The sequence below is a fragment of the Hemicordylus capensis genome, chromosome 1, assembly GCF_027244095.1.
Source record: "Hemicordylus capensis ecotype Gifberg chromosome 1, rHemCap1.1.pri, whole genome shotgun sequence".
Taxonomy (NCBI): domain Eukaryota; kingdom Metazoa; phylum Chordata; class Lepidosauria; order Squamata; family Cordylidae; genus Hemicordylus; species Hemicordylus capensis.
The window spans coordinates 441,564,581-441,582,844 of record NC_069657.1 but is presented as its reverse complement, the minus strand read 5'-3'; the positions used below and the strand labels follow the sequence as shown (position 1 = coordinate 441,582,844).

The 18,264-nt window shown below is 43.1% G+C and overlaps 1 protein-coding gene across 1 annotated transcript; it reads right to left on the bottom strand.

The window, feature by feature from the left end:
* Positions 1-1,903: 1,903 nt before the first annotated feature.
* On the bottom strand, positions 1,904-15,498 carry LOC128323064 (toll-like receptor 2). The gene is made up of 2 exons (XM_053245634.1): positions 15,379-15,498; positions 1,904-6,021 (listed from the first exon to the last, which is right to left on the bottom strand). The coding sequence occupies exon 2, from the start codon at positions 6,018-6,020 to the stop codon at positions 3,480-3,482; it is 2,541 nt and encodes an 846-aa protein (XP_053101609.1). The 5' UTR covers position 6,021; positions 15,379-15,498; the 3' UTR covers positions 1,904-3,479.
* Positions 15,499-18,264: the final 2,766 nt, after the last annotated feature.

Sequence of the window (18,264 nt, the reverse complement as noted above, 5' to 3'; positions counted from 1 at the left end):
CTGCTAGCCTTTGTGTTTTCTTTGGTATTCTTTTGTTCTGCATCTCCTGCGCTATTGGGGTCATAGAATGGTATTAAACTCACCCCCCTCCAACTTGTGCCACCTTCATGCTTCACATATTCTTCTGTAATAAAAGGGTCAGTTGTTTAGTGGTGTTTCAACAGCCCCCTCCTGTTTGTGGCTTTTGAAAAACTGGATGGCTTCATTAAAATGGCATTGGAGTCTGTTAGACCCCAAAGCAGATGAATGGGGGAAAGTGAAATACAACACATCCAGGGTACTGGGGGTCTAAATGATCCCAGCAAAGTAAAAATAAGAGTGGCTGACATACTGCACAATGTTTTGTCTGATTTGTAACAGAATGTGTGTGCAGTTGTGCAGGAGAACAGTTGTGCAAAATGCAAGAATCCCCCATACACAGTTGTGTGGTGCATAGCCACTGGAAATAATGACTGTCCATTGCACAACTGCATTTGCATAAATCTTGCATTTTATGTAATTGTGCTGTTCTGCAACTGTGCAAACATTCTTTTACAAGGCAGATGGAATCCTGCACGGTATGTCAGCCACTGTCATTAACCATGCCATAGCTGATGCAGCAGTTAAGAGATGGTGGAGAGCTGTCTTGGCTGCACCAAGCATAAATTGTGCCCTTTGCTAAGCAGAGTTCACCTTGCTTTGCATTTGGATGAGTGACTACAAAACAGCATGTCTGCTGTAAGATTTTCCCCTTAGGGCAGGGATCCTCAACGTTGGGCCCCCAGATGTTCTTGGACTTCAACTCCCATAATCCCCAGGCCCAGTGGCCTTTAGCTGGGGATTATGGAAGTCCAAGAACATCTGGGGGCCCAACGTTGAGGATCCGTGACTCAGGGGATGGGTCAGCAACTCAGTGGTAGAGCATCTGCTTTGTATGCAGAAGGTCCCAGGTTCAATCCCTGGAAACATCTCCAGGTAGGGCTGGGAAAGATGCCTGCCTGAAACCTGGGAGAGCTGCTATGAGTCAGTATAGAGCAGGGCTGCACAACTCCAGCCCTCCAGCTGTTGTTGGACTACAACTCCCATCAGCACCAACCACAATGGCCAAATAGTCACGGATGGTGAAAATTGTAGTCCAACATCTGCAGGAGGGCTAAGGTTGTGCAGCTAGTACTGAGCTAGAGGAACTCATGGTCTGACTTGGTATAAGGCAGCTTCCTATGTTCCTGTGGGTGCTAATTTGATTTTACAACACTAAGAGCCCTTTCTCACGAGCGGAGAAATGGCGCTAAGGGTGTGAGGGGAGGAAGCCATGAAATGCTTACCTCTCCCAGAGATGATCATCTCTCCCTTGGTGAGCGAGCAGATGCTCACCCAGTGGTGACTCCTGCCATCAGCAGGGAGTTCCTGGGGTCGGGAAGCCCCCGGAACTTCCATAATGCACCACATGAATGCGCGGTGCATTATAGGGAGCCTCTCAATGCAGGCCAGGAGGCTACTTGTGTGTAGGTGCCACACAAAGCCAACACATGGTCATTTAACCCACGTTCTGGGCACCCTCACACCCCAAACCTGGGCTAAGTGGCACGCTCCCTGAACGGCTTCCTTAGCCCAGCTTTGGTTGTGTGTGTGTGAATAGCTTTGGTGTTTAATTAGATGGAGCTCCTGTAAGCCTTGCTCCTTAAACCATCTAAATGACCAATGGTGATATTTTTTGTATTCACTCTTAGGGGTTTGTGTGCACAAGCACTGTCATGGAGGAGTGGTCGTTTCTATTATTTCAAAAGAAACAGCACACAAAGGACACAATCTTTAAAATGAAATAATAAAATATAATAATAATAATAGGCGGTGCCCTAGGTGCAATTCCAAAACACCTTGAAGAGCACCTCAACACCATAGGGGCCACAGAAATTACCATTAGCCAATTACAAAAAACAACTTTACTAGGAACAGCCTATATTTTGCGACAGTATCTGTAATAATAATAATAACAACAATATTGATAATAAAAATCAGCCATCATTGGGAAAGGACTCGATGTCTGGATAAAACAAACCAGTCAATAACACCTTTCTGACTGTGTAAACAAGAAATAATAATAAATAATAAATAGACAATAAACCAAAACGAATACTCAGCAACACTAGAGCTGAAAAATGTCAAATGACCAACCACCTATTATGTTACTGCAGTCAAATATTCCCAGGTGTTCCACAACATCATGAATGGCCAGGTGGATTCCTGTCCCTGTCTCTCTGTGTTTGTCTAATTGCATCATGGTGACACAGAAGCAATGGCAAGAATTAGGACTTCTTCCTCTTCGGCTCTGCAGGAGTCATGGTCACATTACGTACACACCTTTGACTTAAAGGGAAAGCATCCTATGCTTTCCCCTTTTCCCAGAGTGCTTGCACTCTTTCCTGTCCCAATTAAGCCACATGGACTTGCATTTCCTATAATGGAAGACGTTCCAGAACAGGAACACAGGGAGTTGATGTGCTTGCTTCCTGCTTCTTCCTAGCTCCTGTGTTTCTATTCTGACATTTCTGCGGTTTCAGTAGACCATCCTCTTAAGGCTAGCTGCTTCATACAGTATGCTTGACTGAAAGCCCCAACCACTTCTATCTCCCTTCTTGGTGAGGTTATACATGCTTAACCTCACTTATTTCCAGTCTATATTTTCAAGCATGTGTATAAAACAGGGATGCACAAGGTTGACCCTCCAGCTCTTTTTGCACTCCAGCTCCCCTAATCCACTGCCATATTGGGCAATAGTCAAGTATGATGGAGTTGTAGTCTAGCAACTGTAGGAGGGCTAGACTACAACTCCATCATACTTGACTATTGCCCACTATGGCAGTGGATAGTGGATATACGTTGTACAGCCCTAGTGCAAAACATATTAGGTATACACCTATACAAATAAATATATGCATGAATTGGCCTACAGATTGCAAGTGCCCAGGCATCATGACCAGTGTTCCCTCTAACAGGGATTCCTAGCTGTTGTCGACTGCAACTGCCATAGTCCCCAAGCAAAAGCCATTGTAGCTGGGGATTCTGGGAGCTGTCGTCAACAACATCTGGGAAGCCCTGTTGAAGGGATCACTGGTCAGGAAGGATTACCATCATTTTGGCATGGCAATATACTATGATTTGTTTCAGGACTGGACCTGGAGGCTTGCAGAAGACAATGGCCAATAACATTTTGCACAGCGGGACATTTGTGTTAGGCAAGTAGCATTGCACAATTGCCCAGAAGCTGTTTTTAAGTCTTTCCGCAGCTGCCCCTGCTGTGCAGCATGTTGTGCAGCAGCATCCTCAGTGGCTCCCTAATGCTGACATTCTGCTGTGCAGAATGTCAGCCACTAGTTTTTGTAACTGGAATGCTGGAATGTTCACCTTTACTGTTCTTATAAGCATCTGGCCATGGTCTTTTTTAACCAGTTCAAAGTCAACCACTTGGCATGCAAAACCCCATCAAATGTTCACATTCCTCATTCATGCCCTTTCAATTTCACATCTGTTTTCTGGTGGAGGCCATTTTCTTCTTTCAAAACCACTGGTTCATTGGTCGTTTTTAGCACCGCCGTCAACTGGCTCCAGAAGAGCTTCTGCTTATGTTGCTCTGGGCTCCATTTTAAGTAGGTTTTCCTTTTCAAGAGCTTTCTCAGCTTGCTGAATTTCTGTGGGATGCTGTTGCAGGGGAGGTCCTCCAACACAACCATAATAAGAGAGTCTTGGTTTTCATTGAGGACCTGATGTTCAGCAAAGTACAACTCATACTGGCACCAGGAACTGTTGACGAAGCTGGGCGACAGCACAAAAAGAACTTTGTGGCTGTTCTCAATGCAGTGAAAAATGTTCCCAAGCACTGGGTGCCCCGGCATGAAGTCTCTCTCATGGTAACATACTCTAAAGCCATTGGCTTCCAGTTTTTCTAGTAGGATCTCTTTAGTCCACAGTGCGTCATTTTCACTGTATGAAATGAAGGCATCATATGGCTTCTGTTCTGGTCTCTTCTTGTATTGTTTGCGCTTAGCCATGCACCAGTACCACCCCATCCTGATATACCAGAGCCCATCGAGATGCCAACACAGGGCTGTTATGATGGACATAACCAAGATGGCCACGCAAGCCATAATGACCAACTGAAGGCCAAGAGAACAGGAAAGAAGCGTTAGCGTACTTTCTTCCAACAAAAGGCCCTTCTTATTGAGTGGAAAGCCACACCGAAGATGTTCTCGTCCATTTATCTGCATGCCTGGGGTAGAGAGATATGTGTTCGCAAACCAGTACAAGTCACAACTGCAAAAAAAGTGTTTCCCTTGAATGGTTAAAACATTCAGGTTGGTCAAGTGATCAAATGTATCTTTCATGATGACAATAATCACATTGTTGCTTATGTCCAGCTCAAGCAAAGATTCAGGGAGAAAACCTGGTTGCAGAAAAGAGATTTTGTTTCTTGACAAATTCAGGTATTTCAATTCCGGCAGCAAATCTCCCATGGGACCCAGCAGCTCTCCAATTAAATTGCAACTTGCATCTAAGTTGTTGAGGGAGGAGTAAGGGCTGCTCAGATTCAGCTGTTGTAGTAGATTTCCAGAGATATTGAGGGATTCTATGTTGTGCTGTGCCTTCTGGAAAGGGAACGTACGGATCTTATTTCTACTGATATCAAGTTCTTTTAGTGAGTCTGGAAGATACGCAGATGAGAAGTGTGTTATTTTATTGTTTTGAATGTTAAGCACTGTTAGATTGGAGAAGTGGCTAAGCACAGCTATCCTTTTGATGTGACTGTTGCTTAAATCCAGGTACTGCAGTGAAGTTGGCAGCTGGGGGAATGTGTGCATGGGGTTGTTGCTAAGGTCTAGAAAGAAAAGGCGTGTCATATTTTGCACAAACCATTCTGGGAGTTCCACAATGGAACAATGTGACAGTTCTAGATGCTTGACTGCCCGTGGGAGGCTCCGAATGGGCGTTTCTTTGGGAATGGAAATATACGACACAGTGAATGGCTTAGAGCTCAGTCTTGAACGTCCTGAATAACAGGCAGATGTATCACGTGCACCATGGTATATAAGCTGGTTTCCTTGAACGTACATCTCTTCTAAGTGAAAAAAAATTATGCCAAACTTCTCTGGTATTTGGTGTATGTGTGTGAAAGATAAATCAATGCTTTTGACAGTTGAAGGGAGACAAAGGTTTTCCAAAGTGTCGAGGGGATTGTGGCTGAGGTTTAAAAACAAGAGCTTGCTGGGCCTCAGCTTACAGCTCTTTTCCATGTGTGCAGATGTGAGAGTCACCTGGTTGTAACTCACATTGATGGATTGCACTTCCGTCATTTTAAGGAGCAGTAAAATTAAGTCCGTGAGATGTATATTCACATAGTTGTGACTGACATTGAACTCAGTAATTTTGTTCAAAGTGGCTTTACAGTGCCTACCCACTTTCTGCCTTAGTTCACTCTCTGTCAGTTTTCTGTGTGATAGGTCAAGGACTCCATTCACTGGGATTCCACAGACTACAGCTCTCCTTAATCTTGAAGGTGGGAATGCCACCGTTCTGTGTGCATCTTGTTTTATGTGACCCAGACCACTCCACTTTAACATTGGGTTGGCATTTGGAAGGCTTGTGGCTCCTTGAAGTTTCTCTACTGACCTGGGAGGTTCTGTGGTGTCCTGCAGTGATAGTTCCATTCCATCAATTTGTGACAACGTCTGAGGTGGCTTTTGATAAGGCACTTCCTGTGGTAGGCTGTTAACCAAAATAGCTATTGGCTCAACTTCAGAACTCTGGTTGCATAGCAGATTTAAAGAGCCTTCCACTTTCCTTTTGGGTATTTCTTTCACAGCATTGTGTGAAAAGCTGAGGGTTTTTCTTGGAATCTGTGACTCTGTTAATGATGAACTGTTTTGATGGTAATCACCTGAGGGCTTGGAAACATAGGTCTTCTTGTCTATATGCTGAAATCTGCCTTCTCCATAACTGAAGAAAATAATGAGGTAGAAATGCAGGATTCTGGTGGAGATCCCCATCCTGGAGGAGTGAAAAAAAAAAAAAAAAACCCCAAACAATTTAGCTCTTTGCTTTGTATATTTTTTCTGAAATATTATAGTGAAAACTTGTCAGAGTTCTTCAAAGTTGCAGTAATTTCTAACTATAGAAAGCGTTTTGGCTCCCTCACTTTACCTGGTTTCCCGGCTATGTCAATATAATGTAGAGACACCTGGAAGATGCAAAGAAGATAATCTTTCTAATTGCATCACTATTTGTTCTATGCTGTCCTTCCCAAAGAGACTGTTAACCAATGGCCTCAGCAGTCACATAGTTCCAGTTTTGTCCCACTCCCACCCCTAGGAGAATTTTCAGTCCAGTTTGTGGACAAAAGCCATGTTGTAATGCTCAGTGAAGAAGAGGCGTAGTGAGATTGTCTTTCCTGACCTCTGTGTCCCCACACTGACTTGGACTCCCCCTCAGAGGTGGAAGTAGGCTGTATACATGCATAGGATTTGTATGTGCAACCATGTTTCCTGATCACAAGGACAGACTCTGCATACATACAGTTGTGTGTGCACTGAGCCCATGTTTACCTTCCATCTAACGCAGAGGATAGGTTAGGTGGTAGGTCCACCGTGCACAGTCCCACGCCCCCTCTGCTCACGTGGTGAACATGTGTGTGCAGTGTGAGAAATGTTGTAATATCGTATAGGACTTGGGTTGCCAATTCTGACTGAAACTACTTCTGGAGATTCTCCCCCCACCTTTTTTTTAATAGTCGCCTGGAGATTGAGGCTGATTCCTGGAGACTCCAAGGCTGAGGCCAGTCCTGGAAGGTTGGCGACCCTATGACACTAGTTTTCCAACTATGTTGCAAGGAACCTTCGGTTTTCTTGGAAGCTGATTAAATTGGGGGGGGGGGAAGATCTGTAATAGGGAACAAACGTTCCTAGAAGACAGGTTGCCCTCTGTTACCTATCTTCCCCCACAGTCTGGAGTTGCAGGAGTGTTCTAGGTTACACTCTCAACTCACATGGAGCAACTACAAGACCCAAGTATCCTAGTCTGGCATTGCTCCATGTGGACTGAGTATGCAGTCTTAGAATGTGTCCATTCTCGAATTCTCTGCAATGGCCTGAGATTCTCTGGCAGACAGGTCAACATGGAAAGGATTCCCTTAAGACGGAAAGTTTGCAAACTATTACCTTAAGGTTTAGGATGTAGAAAAGGTATTACAACCTTAGGTAGATTCCTCTTCTGAACAATTACCGATCCTGTTTGGAATCTGCCGCTAGATGCACTCCCTATATCAGGAATCCTCAAATGTTGATCTCAGATGTTGGACCTCAGATGTTGTTGGACTACACATCCTATCCTCCTCAGACACATTGGGCTTTGGCTGTGGAGGATAGGAGCTGTAGCCCAATAACATCTGGGGAGCCAAGATTTGAGAACCCCTGCCCTATATACAGTACTTGGTTAAAACTAATCATCACCTGAAGTTTCCTCCACAAATTGGAGATAACTAGAGGCAGTGAACAATTGGAGAAGCAGTGAATTGGAAATAAATAAATAGAGGCAATAGAGAGTAAATAGAGGCAGTGAATTGGAGAGGCAGTGAATAACTGGAGATAAATAAAGGCAGTGAAGAGATCATGTCTGCACATTTTCCTTGACAATAAGTTCAAATGTCAGAGGTTTTTCCTTATAAAGGCACATGTTCCAGTGCTCTGCTCCATAAACACAATGAACAAGTAGCAACATAGGAGAAAGACCTGGCTCCCTGTTTAGAAGGCCCTTGGGAGAACCTACAGTGGGGTCCGCCAGGAAGTACTACTCCCAGCATCCCCAGCCACAATAACCACTGGCCAATAGGAAGTCTACACTTCCTTGAATATTGTCACATTTCTTATGAGGAAAATGAACATATGTCAGGGCATCAGATGTGCATACATTTAAACGAGGTGTTATTCCACTCATCAACACACCATACTTCACACCTTCCAGAGGAAGCAAATTGTGTTCATTGTGGGGGAAAGCATACATCCAAAATACAAAACTGAAACGTAGCAGTTGGATAAGTCTCCATCCCTCCTTGTACTTTGGACTAACCAATCACCTTTAAAAGCAGACACCAAGTGATTTTGACCTACCTATGTTAAATTGTAGTGGATCACATGATGGCAGGATAAATTCAGCAGTTGGCTCCTTTTGCTGGGTAGTGCATTTCAAAACAAAGACCCAACCATGAGCACCAAGGAGTTGTCTAAAAAACTCCGGGCCAAGTTGTGGAAAGGCACAGATCAGGGGATGGGTATAAAAGAAATGCAAAGTCCTTGAATATCCCTTGGAGCATGGTCAGGATTATTATTAGAAAGTGGAAGTTGTATAGCACCAACAAGGCCCTTCCTAGATCAGGCCCCCTTCCAAACTGGATGACTGAGCAAGGAGGAAACTGATCAGGGAGGCAACCAAGAGGCCAGTGACAACTTTGAAAGAGCTACAGGATTCCATGGCTAAGACAGGGCATAGTGTGCATGTGACAACAATATGCCAAGCACTTCACAAATCTGGCCTACAGGTGAAACTTGGAAAATTAGAATATCGAGCAAAAGTCCATTAATTTCAGTAATGCAAATTAAAAGGTGAAACTGATATATGAGACAGACGCATTACATGCAAAGCGAGATAAGTCAAGCCTTAATTTGTTATAATTGTGATGATCATGGCATACAGCTCATGAAAGCCCCAAATCCACAATCCCAGAAAATTAGAATATTACATGGAACCAATAAGACAAGGATTGTAGAATAGAACAATATCGGACCTCTGAAAAGTATACAGTGTACTGTGCTTGATTGGCCAGCAAACTCGCCTGACCTGACCCTATAGAGAATCTATGGGGCATTGCCAAGAGAAGGATGAGAGACATGAGACCAAACAATGCAGAATTGCTGAAGGCCGCTAATGAAGCATCCTGGTCTTCCATAATACCTCATCAGTGCCACAGGCTGATAGCATCCATGCCACGCCGCATTGAGGCAGTAATTGCTGCAAAAGGGGCCCAAACCAAGTACTGAATACATATGCATGCTTATACTTTTCAGAGGTCCGATATTGTTCTATTCTTCAATCCTTGTCTTCTTGGTTCCATGTAATATTCTAATTTTCTGGGATTGTGGATTTGGGGTTTTCATGAGCTGTACGCCATGATCATCACAATTATAACAAATTAAGGCTTGACTTATCTCGCTTTGCATGTAATGCGTCTGTCTCATATATCAGTTTCACCTTTTAATTTGCATTACTGAAATTAATGGACTTTTGCTCGATATTCTAATTTTCCAAGTTTCACCAGTATATGGTAGGATTGCAAGAAGGATGCCATTACTCTCGCATTGAAATTGCCAGCCACCACAAAATGAGATGAAGGATATGAAGTTATCAGTTCAAGGGCAAAATTTCCAGGTTTTCCCAAAATTTGTCAATTTGTTTCCTGCCTTTGCCAAGAGGTAAATAAACATTTATCAGCAATAATTTGGTATTCTGCATCTGGAGAACTGCCATTGCAAGTGAGCTCAAGGAATGGAGATGAACAATTTCTACATTCAGTGTAAAAGCTATCATACAAGCTAACCCTGTTCTAGGTCTTCCTTTCTTAGAACACTTCACCGCATCTACTGAATAACATAAATACCCAGGAAAGTTAACTTCCTCCGCCCATGTCTCTTGGAATAACGGTATATCAAACTGTTTAATGTAGTCCCTAAAATCATCATCCAAAAGTATTGCTGTTCCAGCCAGCAATATTCCCACTAAGTAATTTTAGAGGATGTATCTTGCTATTAATACTTCTACATGCCTGGAATGCTGATGGTTAGTCCAAATCCTCAATCATATTCAATTCCCCCCTTGTATCTACGAACACTGTTCCATTAGCCATTGCGGAGGACCTGTAATGTATCTGCAGATGATTTCTCATCTGATGCTGTGGCAATTTTAGCATCCCCCAACTCATCAGCTGCTAGGTACCTAGTATGGACCCATTCTGCACTGGATAATGGGTTATTTATAGATTTAACTGTCCCAGATTTCTCAAGGGGAAGAGGCCTCCTTGGCAATCCATTATTTACCTCCTTATACTCATCCAATTTCAAACATACACCCTGTTCTACAAGCATGGATATTTCAATACCATCAACCTTTTTATTGCCAAGTATTGGAGTATTAGTAGCTGGGCTACCATTTTGCACGTATAGAAAGCAAGGTTTTCTACAAAAGTGACAAATGATCAATTAATTCATCCTGAACCAGTCCAGGAAAAGTAGCAAAGGACACCAGAAGTGTTTGCTCTTCTGAAAGAAAACCCTCAATATGAGTTTGGGATGTTAATTGTAGGCCATTGGCCATATTGCCCAAGTTTATAACCTCTCTATCCTCACGGATCTGAGAACCACCCTCAGCTATAAGTTCATATTAAATCAATAAGGACACGCAGCTCACTATCACTATGGCCAGGGCCTGAAATATCATTAATAACTTGCTCCGAAGCTCTTCTCAGCAAGGATATGGGGGGAGCCCTCTTCTTGAATAATCTAAAAACCAGTAGCCCTATGTTTATAAACTTGTACTTGGCATTATAAATTCTCCCCACAATATATGGGTTCTTACAAGTTACCACAATGCATGTCTTGTGCTCACTACAACTCAAGAACTCTATATGTACAATATCCGCACTTGTAAATGACCTAGGAAAAACTGAATCCAGGACAGGAATCAGTTGTAACTTACATTCCGTCTGGTACCTCATCTCACTGAATCTAGGATAATTATCAAAAACTAATTTATGGTTTGCCAAAACTAGATTCCATTCCCCATCACTCTTCATGCCCCCTGCATTCCCTGTGAATGCCCTTGCCCAAGCACACATAACCAGGGATCTTGCAGATCAATCAATCTGCTGCAGTTTACAGGGGGTATGCAACTACAGCCTACTGATGGAGGATTCACTGAGTCTTTTAGATGGAATTTCCCATTTCCCTTCTTAATATCCTCATCTATCAACTGAGATGGTAATGAAGAAGACCTAAAGCCTGCATCCTTCTCCTCACTTCCCAACCCAGGCACTTGCAACACTTGTTTACTGGGCTTTGAACCTACTCCCCCCATTTGACTCCCCCCATCTGGTGGCTGTAATGATTTTTTTTTTACTAAGCTTTGTCTCCACATCCAGTAATCTAAACTATTTTTGGAAATTCATCTTTCCTCTCGCAGGGTTAGATCTCCGTCCAATCTTTATATATTTAATATTCTTACTCTTTTGAGGTTTTACACTACCTTTACAAGGCCTTTGGGTTTTGTAAGGCTGCTTTCCTTTGTCAGGTGGGTCATCAGTCAATTCACTCCCTAAGCCCCTAATTTGCACCCAAGGAGCCCGGCCTTCATATACTCAACAATAGTTACCAACAGGCTAAAACATTCAGAGAGAAACGTCTTCATGGAGCTCTGTTCTTCAGTAATTTTACTCAACTCCTTCCTTATTACCCCAAATTCCCCCTTAGAGCCCATTCTATCCTCCAACTCAACTACTTCCGTTAGACGCACTTACTGATTGAGCAAAAGATCAACCTCTCATACCATTTTTTTCTTCCACCACTTTTTAATTCTCCTACTTGCTCAACCAATCCATGTCCTCAGCAAGAGCTATTTCAGAAGCTAAATCTATATCTCCATTCTCCAATGAAGAGTTGGCTAAGGCGGACTTAAAATCCAGTGACTAATCTAAGACCGATCTACAGGGGTACACAGTTGTCCCCTCCTGTGATCCACAAGGAGACTCGGACATCTCTTTCTGTAACCTACAAGGGGGTTCAGCCACCTCTTCCTCTATGCCTAGCCTGCTTCCTCTTAGTGGAATAAAAAATGATGGAATTTCAGTTTGTTTTTTCCTACACAGGGAAGTTCCCTTAACAGGAGGAAGAGAGATCCCTAAGTCCCTATAACCTTGTCTAGTTAAAACCATATTAAAACATAAACAACTCAAAACTATATAAACTATTTAAATATAAACTATTTAAATTATAATTAACTGCAATATTATCTACTGTATATCTATATCTATATATATCAATTTGCAACCATACTAATATAACCCTATTAATATAACTCAACCATACAATTAACATTTAACACATAATTAGTGTACTAGTAGTTACAAAGCACATTAATTGATTAACTGAGTACAATAACCGTTACAATACAATGTAATCACCATTCAAAGTAAAATATCACTTAACATAACCCTTGAACAATCATAAATAATATTCTATAAACCAATATAAAACAATACAACCAATACCAATAAAACAGTATAATAAATAAACCCTTAAAACCACAGAATTCTCCTAGTTCTCACAAAAAGGGAGATCTACCAATAGCATTACAGCACAGAGCAGGGTCAGTTGCACAGAGATTATAAAAGTATATAGAGACTTGGTGCAACCAATTTTAATATAATCTCTCCATCTTCACCCCCAACATGATACTGTCTCTCCAGATAACAATCACCGAACCTAAGTGATCATAAGGAAGAAAACTAGCTGCCTTTCGGGCACCAAAACTGCTTCTCTGATCCAACTCCCTTAACTTTCTTCTTCTTCCTTCTTTTCTTCCTTCCCTTCTCAGCCTGGCCACAGCTTTGAGGAGTCACTTTGAAGAATCACTTGCAGGAAGAAACAGCAATTCATCAAAAACACTAGGACCTTATTAGACTAGGTCCTGTAGCAACAGACCTCTGCATGACTCAACAGGCTAAGGGACACTCCTTGTGCTTTGCAACTTCTTGAACAATTAACAGATCTGCCGAGGGCTGGAATTACATCCGTCATAGGCAAACTCAATAAAACAATCCTTATCTTCTGATATTCCAAGCACCGGGAACTGGGCTCTCTCTTGCAACTCCCAAAGAAACTGCTTGCTCCCCTCCTGCAACACTTTGTCACTTCCCAAAAAGGACATCCTCATATCGAGCTGACATGAGATTTCCCAAATCCTTATATCTATTTTCCTTAGTTCTGAAGACTTGGAGGGAGTTGCTGACCAAGGCTATTGTTTCTGGCTCTCTGTTCAGCAGTCCAATCTTTGCTGTTCCACAGTGCAAGATAAGCAATTCTACAACACTAATTCCACAGTGTGGCTCCACAGTACAAAATAAAACAATTCCTGATAAAATACTTAAGATACACCTCCCAAGTTCCACAAAAAGGACATCAGTTTAGGGAGTGCTTAAGACACACTGCTGCTACGCTGTCATCTTGGACCCAACCCTTCTTCCACACATCACAAACTATGCCATTGAGGTGTCCCTATCTGTCACTACAACTGTACCAAATTTGGTTCAAATTGCTTAGGAGATTCACAAGTTATCTCACTTGCATTTCAAATGTTCACATGTCCGCCATCTTTAATTGTGTTGGATAAGATCATCACAAACTATGCCATTGAGGTGTCCCTATCTATCACCACAACTGTACAAAATGTGGACCAAATCAGGCCAGGCATTGTGAAGCGGACAGGGAAACACACACACAGAGATGGGAAACCAGAGGCGTATCTTGGGTAGGGCAGGCATGGTACCTGCCTGGGCGCCACTTGAAGGGGGCGCCATGCCAAAGCCACTGCTTCCAGCGAAGGAAGCATCCTGCAAGCATGCAGCTTGGCTGGGCAGCGCGACACCTTGGGAGGCTGACCCAGCAACAGCTTGGAGCAAGAGGCGTGCCTCTTGCCGTGTCAATCTCTCCCCCCCCCGGCCAATCAGCACACTCCAGTGACCTCACCCTCTCTTATGCTGCCCAGGACTGAATGAGGGGCTGGCAGGCTCGTACTGACTAACCAGGCAGCAGAGCAAACTCCCGGCGCACCCACCGCCTGCGCTCTGACGGCGGTGGGGTGCACAGGTGAGGGGTGGGCTGGGAGTTTGTTCTTTTGCCTCCACTCACTGACAAAAGCGAGGGTGGGTACAGGGGATGCCCAAAGAGTCTGCAGTCCGGGCGGCTACTTCCTCGTTGTGAAATGCGAACCCAGGAAGAAGAACTTGAGTGCCCCTTTCTAGCTTTTGGGAAGCTGATCTGGGTCCCGCTCCTAGACCGGTGATACTTTTAAATTCTGCTTGCTTTTAAACGTGTTCTAACTTTATTCCCGAAAGTTTGTGCTTTTAAATTTCTTTTCAATTACTGTTCTGCTAAGTTTGTACGCTCAAAATGGATCGCTTGGTTTCCTTCCGCTACGAAAGGTTCGGTGGGGTAGCGGGAAACAACAAAATTACAGGCGTGGCAGGAAGAGCAGAGAAAAACCATTTTGGATGCAAAATCCACATCCACTCCATAATAACTAATGGCAGGCTGCTGGATCTCAGTGATGCTGGACTGCACCCCAGATGGACTGAATGTGCTCAAAAGCTGAACCGATATACAATGTGTTTGATGCAGTTCGTCACCATCGGCTGGGGGCATGGGAAGGAGGGGAGGCAGTTTAAGATAAAACTAAAGTTGCAAGCTTTGAGGTTTGTGATAATAACTAGGTTTATATTTTTCTGAAAGAAGCTGACAAAACGAACCACTTATCTAGGTGAACATCCATAATAATGGAAAAATCCTTCCTTCCTTCCTTCCTTCCTTCCTTTGTGGCAAGAGACTCTGGGTCGCTGCGGTGCTCCTTGAGAGACTCTGCTTGAAGTTAAGCGAGCGCCCATCTCTCATTTGTCCTTTGCTTCTTGCATCTTCAAGAATCCCTGCATAATTTTCTCTTAGAGGATCGTGTTCTCTTCCCTGCCCCACTTAAAGTTCAAGCTGACAGCTAAATCATTCGAATAGATCTGCCTTTTTTTGAAAACCTTTTTTAAAACGAAGAGGGACAATGTTCCTAATACAACTCTCTCTAAGACTTCCTGAAACTCTCTGGCATAATGGGAGCAAGAGGTACAAGTTCAAGCTAAGATGGAATTAATGTTTCCCCCTTCTCCTTCTATGTTAGATGCCCCACCCATTTGCAAGTTATGGAAACAGGCACTTAACCCTCCTGTCCCACCAATACAGCCATACTACTCTGAGGCACATTGCTTTTGTGCTTGGACAGGGGTGCAATTTCAGTGCTTGCCATAGGTGCTATTTTCTGTAGGTACGCCTCTGTGGAAAGCTGGGTGATTCCATAAGCTTACTTTCCCTGAGGAAAGTAGGCTAAAAAGGAGAACTTGAAATATTCTTTGGTCCTGTAGATAAGCATTATGTTCCATATGCTAATATGGTCCCATCAGTTATTCCCATCCATCACCTTTCCTCATCATGTAACAACCACCACTTTATATGACTGCCCCATAACAAATTGTTCTCGCATACTTGCCTTTTGGTTCACTGTTTGATGAAAATGGTGCATATGCCTGGAGTATGTTGTTGCTTCTGTTGTTCTTGCAGATTCAACATCAGTCTCTGAGTTGAGTGTGGTTCCTGAATCTTGCCTCCCTCCCCAGTCACATTGGCTAATTATGGGAATTTCCTCATGGTTCACAGCTGATGAGGATGAAATCTTACTCAAGTTCAAGTGAAAACTCGAGTTACCACAGAGAGAGAGAGAATGTCAGCTTGCAACACTGGAATTTGCAGTCTGTAGAGCAGAGATTTCCCAAAGAGAGAGGCTTAAACATGAAATAATTGGTAGACAAGATATGCATTCTTGCCTTGGGTGAAAGCGAAACCTAACCATACATTTCCTAATACAATGGGAATTGAAGGCTTTGCCTGGATAGAAACAAGCTTCACTACCTTTTCACATGTTAGTTGATTTCTTGATCTGATTTACTTCCTAACCTAGACCAATTTCTTTCACATGCTGCAGAAGATGAAGGGAGCTGAAGGAAGCTAGAACCTTGGGAGAGTAAAACACCAGAACACTTTTTATTGAACATTTTATTCAACATTCCAGAAGAAAATATTTCATAATCAACTCCTCCTCACACCCAGTTTTCAAGACGTGTTCCTTCCTACCACATTTCCCCCGACCCCTGGTATATAGTCAGTAATTTTATTATGGTCCATGACCAAAACAGTACAACATATCCATCCAGTATATCCAACTAATGTGTAAAAAAAGAAGTAAAAATTACAAGAACCACAATTGGTCTGATGAGCAGTCATACTGAATCTTGTGCCTTTAAAATCAATCTTCGGTTTTGCTCCAGAAAGTAAATAGGTAGCATAAAAGAATTGTGAATGCCCAGGGAAAGGCAATAAAAGTGGGGTTATAAAGTAATTTATTATTTGCTGATAAAATATACAATTGAGGACATGTTCAATTGACTCAACTGCACCTGAATTACAAGAACAAGCGCTTGCCTCATATGGGACGTTCTGAAACTTCCCAGACAACACCACAGAAGACAGAGCAATCCAGTGAGCTAAGGGAAAAGCCCTATGATGGCTGGGGGCTGTCAATTCATAGAGATAATTTGCTACTTTAAGCTGATTGTTAATTGTTTTTCAGAACAAAGCTAATATCCTAAAATATTGAAAGCCAAATTTTGGTCAAAACTGCATTAGAAACAAATCTGGAGACCTGGAAAATTGCTCTTGAAAACATTGTTAGCACAATCTCCAGAGGGGAAAAACTTGAATATGGCCCCAGTTGACTTTTTCCTGGTAATATCTCCCTTTGCCATGGGGAAAGGAATGCAAGAGGGGTTGACTGCAGCTCTAGCACAGCATTTCTTAACCTTGGGCCCCCAGATGTTGATGGACTACAACTCCCATCATCCCCAGCCACAATGGACATGGCTGGGGATGATGGGAGCTGTAGGCCATCAACATCTGGTTGATCAATAAATTATAATCCAGTTTCCATCAATAAAACCAAAATGTGTCCTGTATTCTGGTCACTAACTAACTAAATAGGAACACAGGAAGCTGCCATACAGAGTCAGACCATTGGTCCATCTAGATCTAGCTCAGTATGTCTGCACTGACCATAAGAACATAGACTGGCTGCAGCTCTCCAAGGTTTCAGGGAAGAGTCTTTCCCAGCCCCACCTGGAGACGCCAGGGTTTGAACCCGGGACCATCTGCATGCAAAGCAGATGTTGTTCCACTGGGCTATGGCCCCATTCCCTAAGGGGAATATCTTACAGTGCTCACATGTAGTCACCCATCCAAATGCAAACCAAAGTGGAACCTGCTGAGCAAAGGGGACAATTCACACTTAAGACAAGGCCCATTCCCTGCAAAGGCGATCAACACCTTTTTTTGAGTCGCAGTAATATCCCTGCATCCAGTTTGTAGAGCAGAGAAACCTCTCTTTCCTTCCCCTTCCAAGAGACTTCAAAATGAAGCATTCTTGTCAGCTTTGCTGTTTTCTGCCATCCTCCTCTCTCAAAAACGTAGAGACCCTCTTAACTCAAGTTTATGAGCGGCTGCTTTTGCAGTGTCATCCCAGAAGACAAAGCAAGTGAGTCAGTGTTTCTAGAACAACTCAATGCAACAGAGCTCAGCTTCCTTGTTGAGTGAGGTACATTTTCCCAGGAGATTGAGCCATTATCCGTCGGCAGCAGGAAGTCTGTGGCTTTTTCAGAAAGCTGAAGTGATGCTTATTTATTTATTATTCAGTCAATCAGCTGAGTAAAACTACAGAACGTTAAATCCCACAGCGGTTAATATTAACATTTCTAGACCATCCTTGTCCTAAGACCCCAGAGTGGTGGATATGTTAAAAACAAAAATGCAATTAAAAATATTCTCAAAATAAGGTACAGCTACAAGCACTAAAAGGAGAGCCACGGCCAACTCATTGGCCAAAAGCTTGGGTAGAAAGGGCAGTCTTCAATATCTTCTGAAGGACTGGGAGAGAGGAAGCCAAGCAGATCTCAAGGAGTTCCACAGCCTGAGGGGTTGGGTGGGGGGAATAACTGAGAAGGTTCCATCACAGGACATGAGCTTGAGCAGAGGTCAGAGCACTCCCAGCTGATCTAGCCAGGGGAGTATATTCAGTAGGGAGCAGGTGGCTTTTAAGGTACCCAGGACCCAATCATTTAATGATGTAAGCAATCATTACATTGCTGCTAAATAATTTAGATGTCTTTCACACATCAGTTAGAACAACGACACTTGAGGGGGGAAAAACAGGTGCAATCCACTGACTAGGGCCAGACAGGAAGGAGGGTAGGGCCTGCTGATGTGTTGTGGAGTGACACAGAGTGTTTTCTGGGCATAGGATCTACATTTCTCATGCCACTTATCTGGC

Bases quoted from the DNA above. Each gene is read 5' to 3' on its own strand.
- LOC128323064 (XM_053245634.1), bottom strand. From the start codon at position 6,020: ATGGGGATCTCCACCAGAATCCTGCATTTCTACCTCATTATTTTCTTC.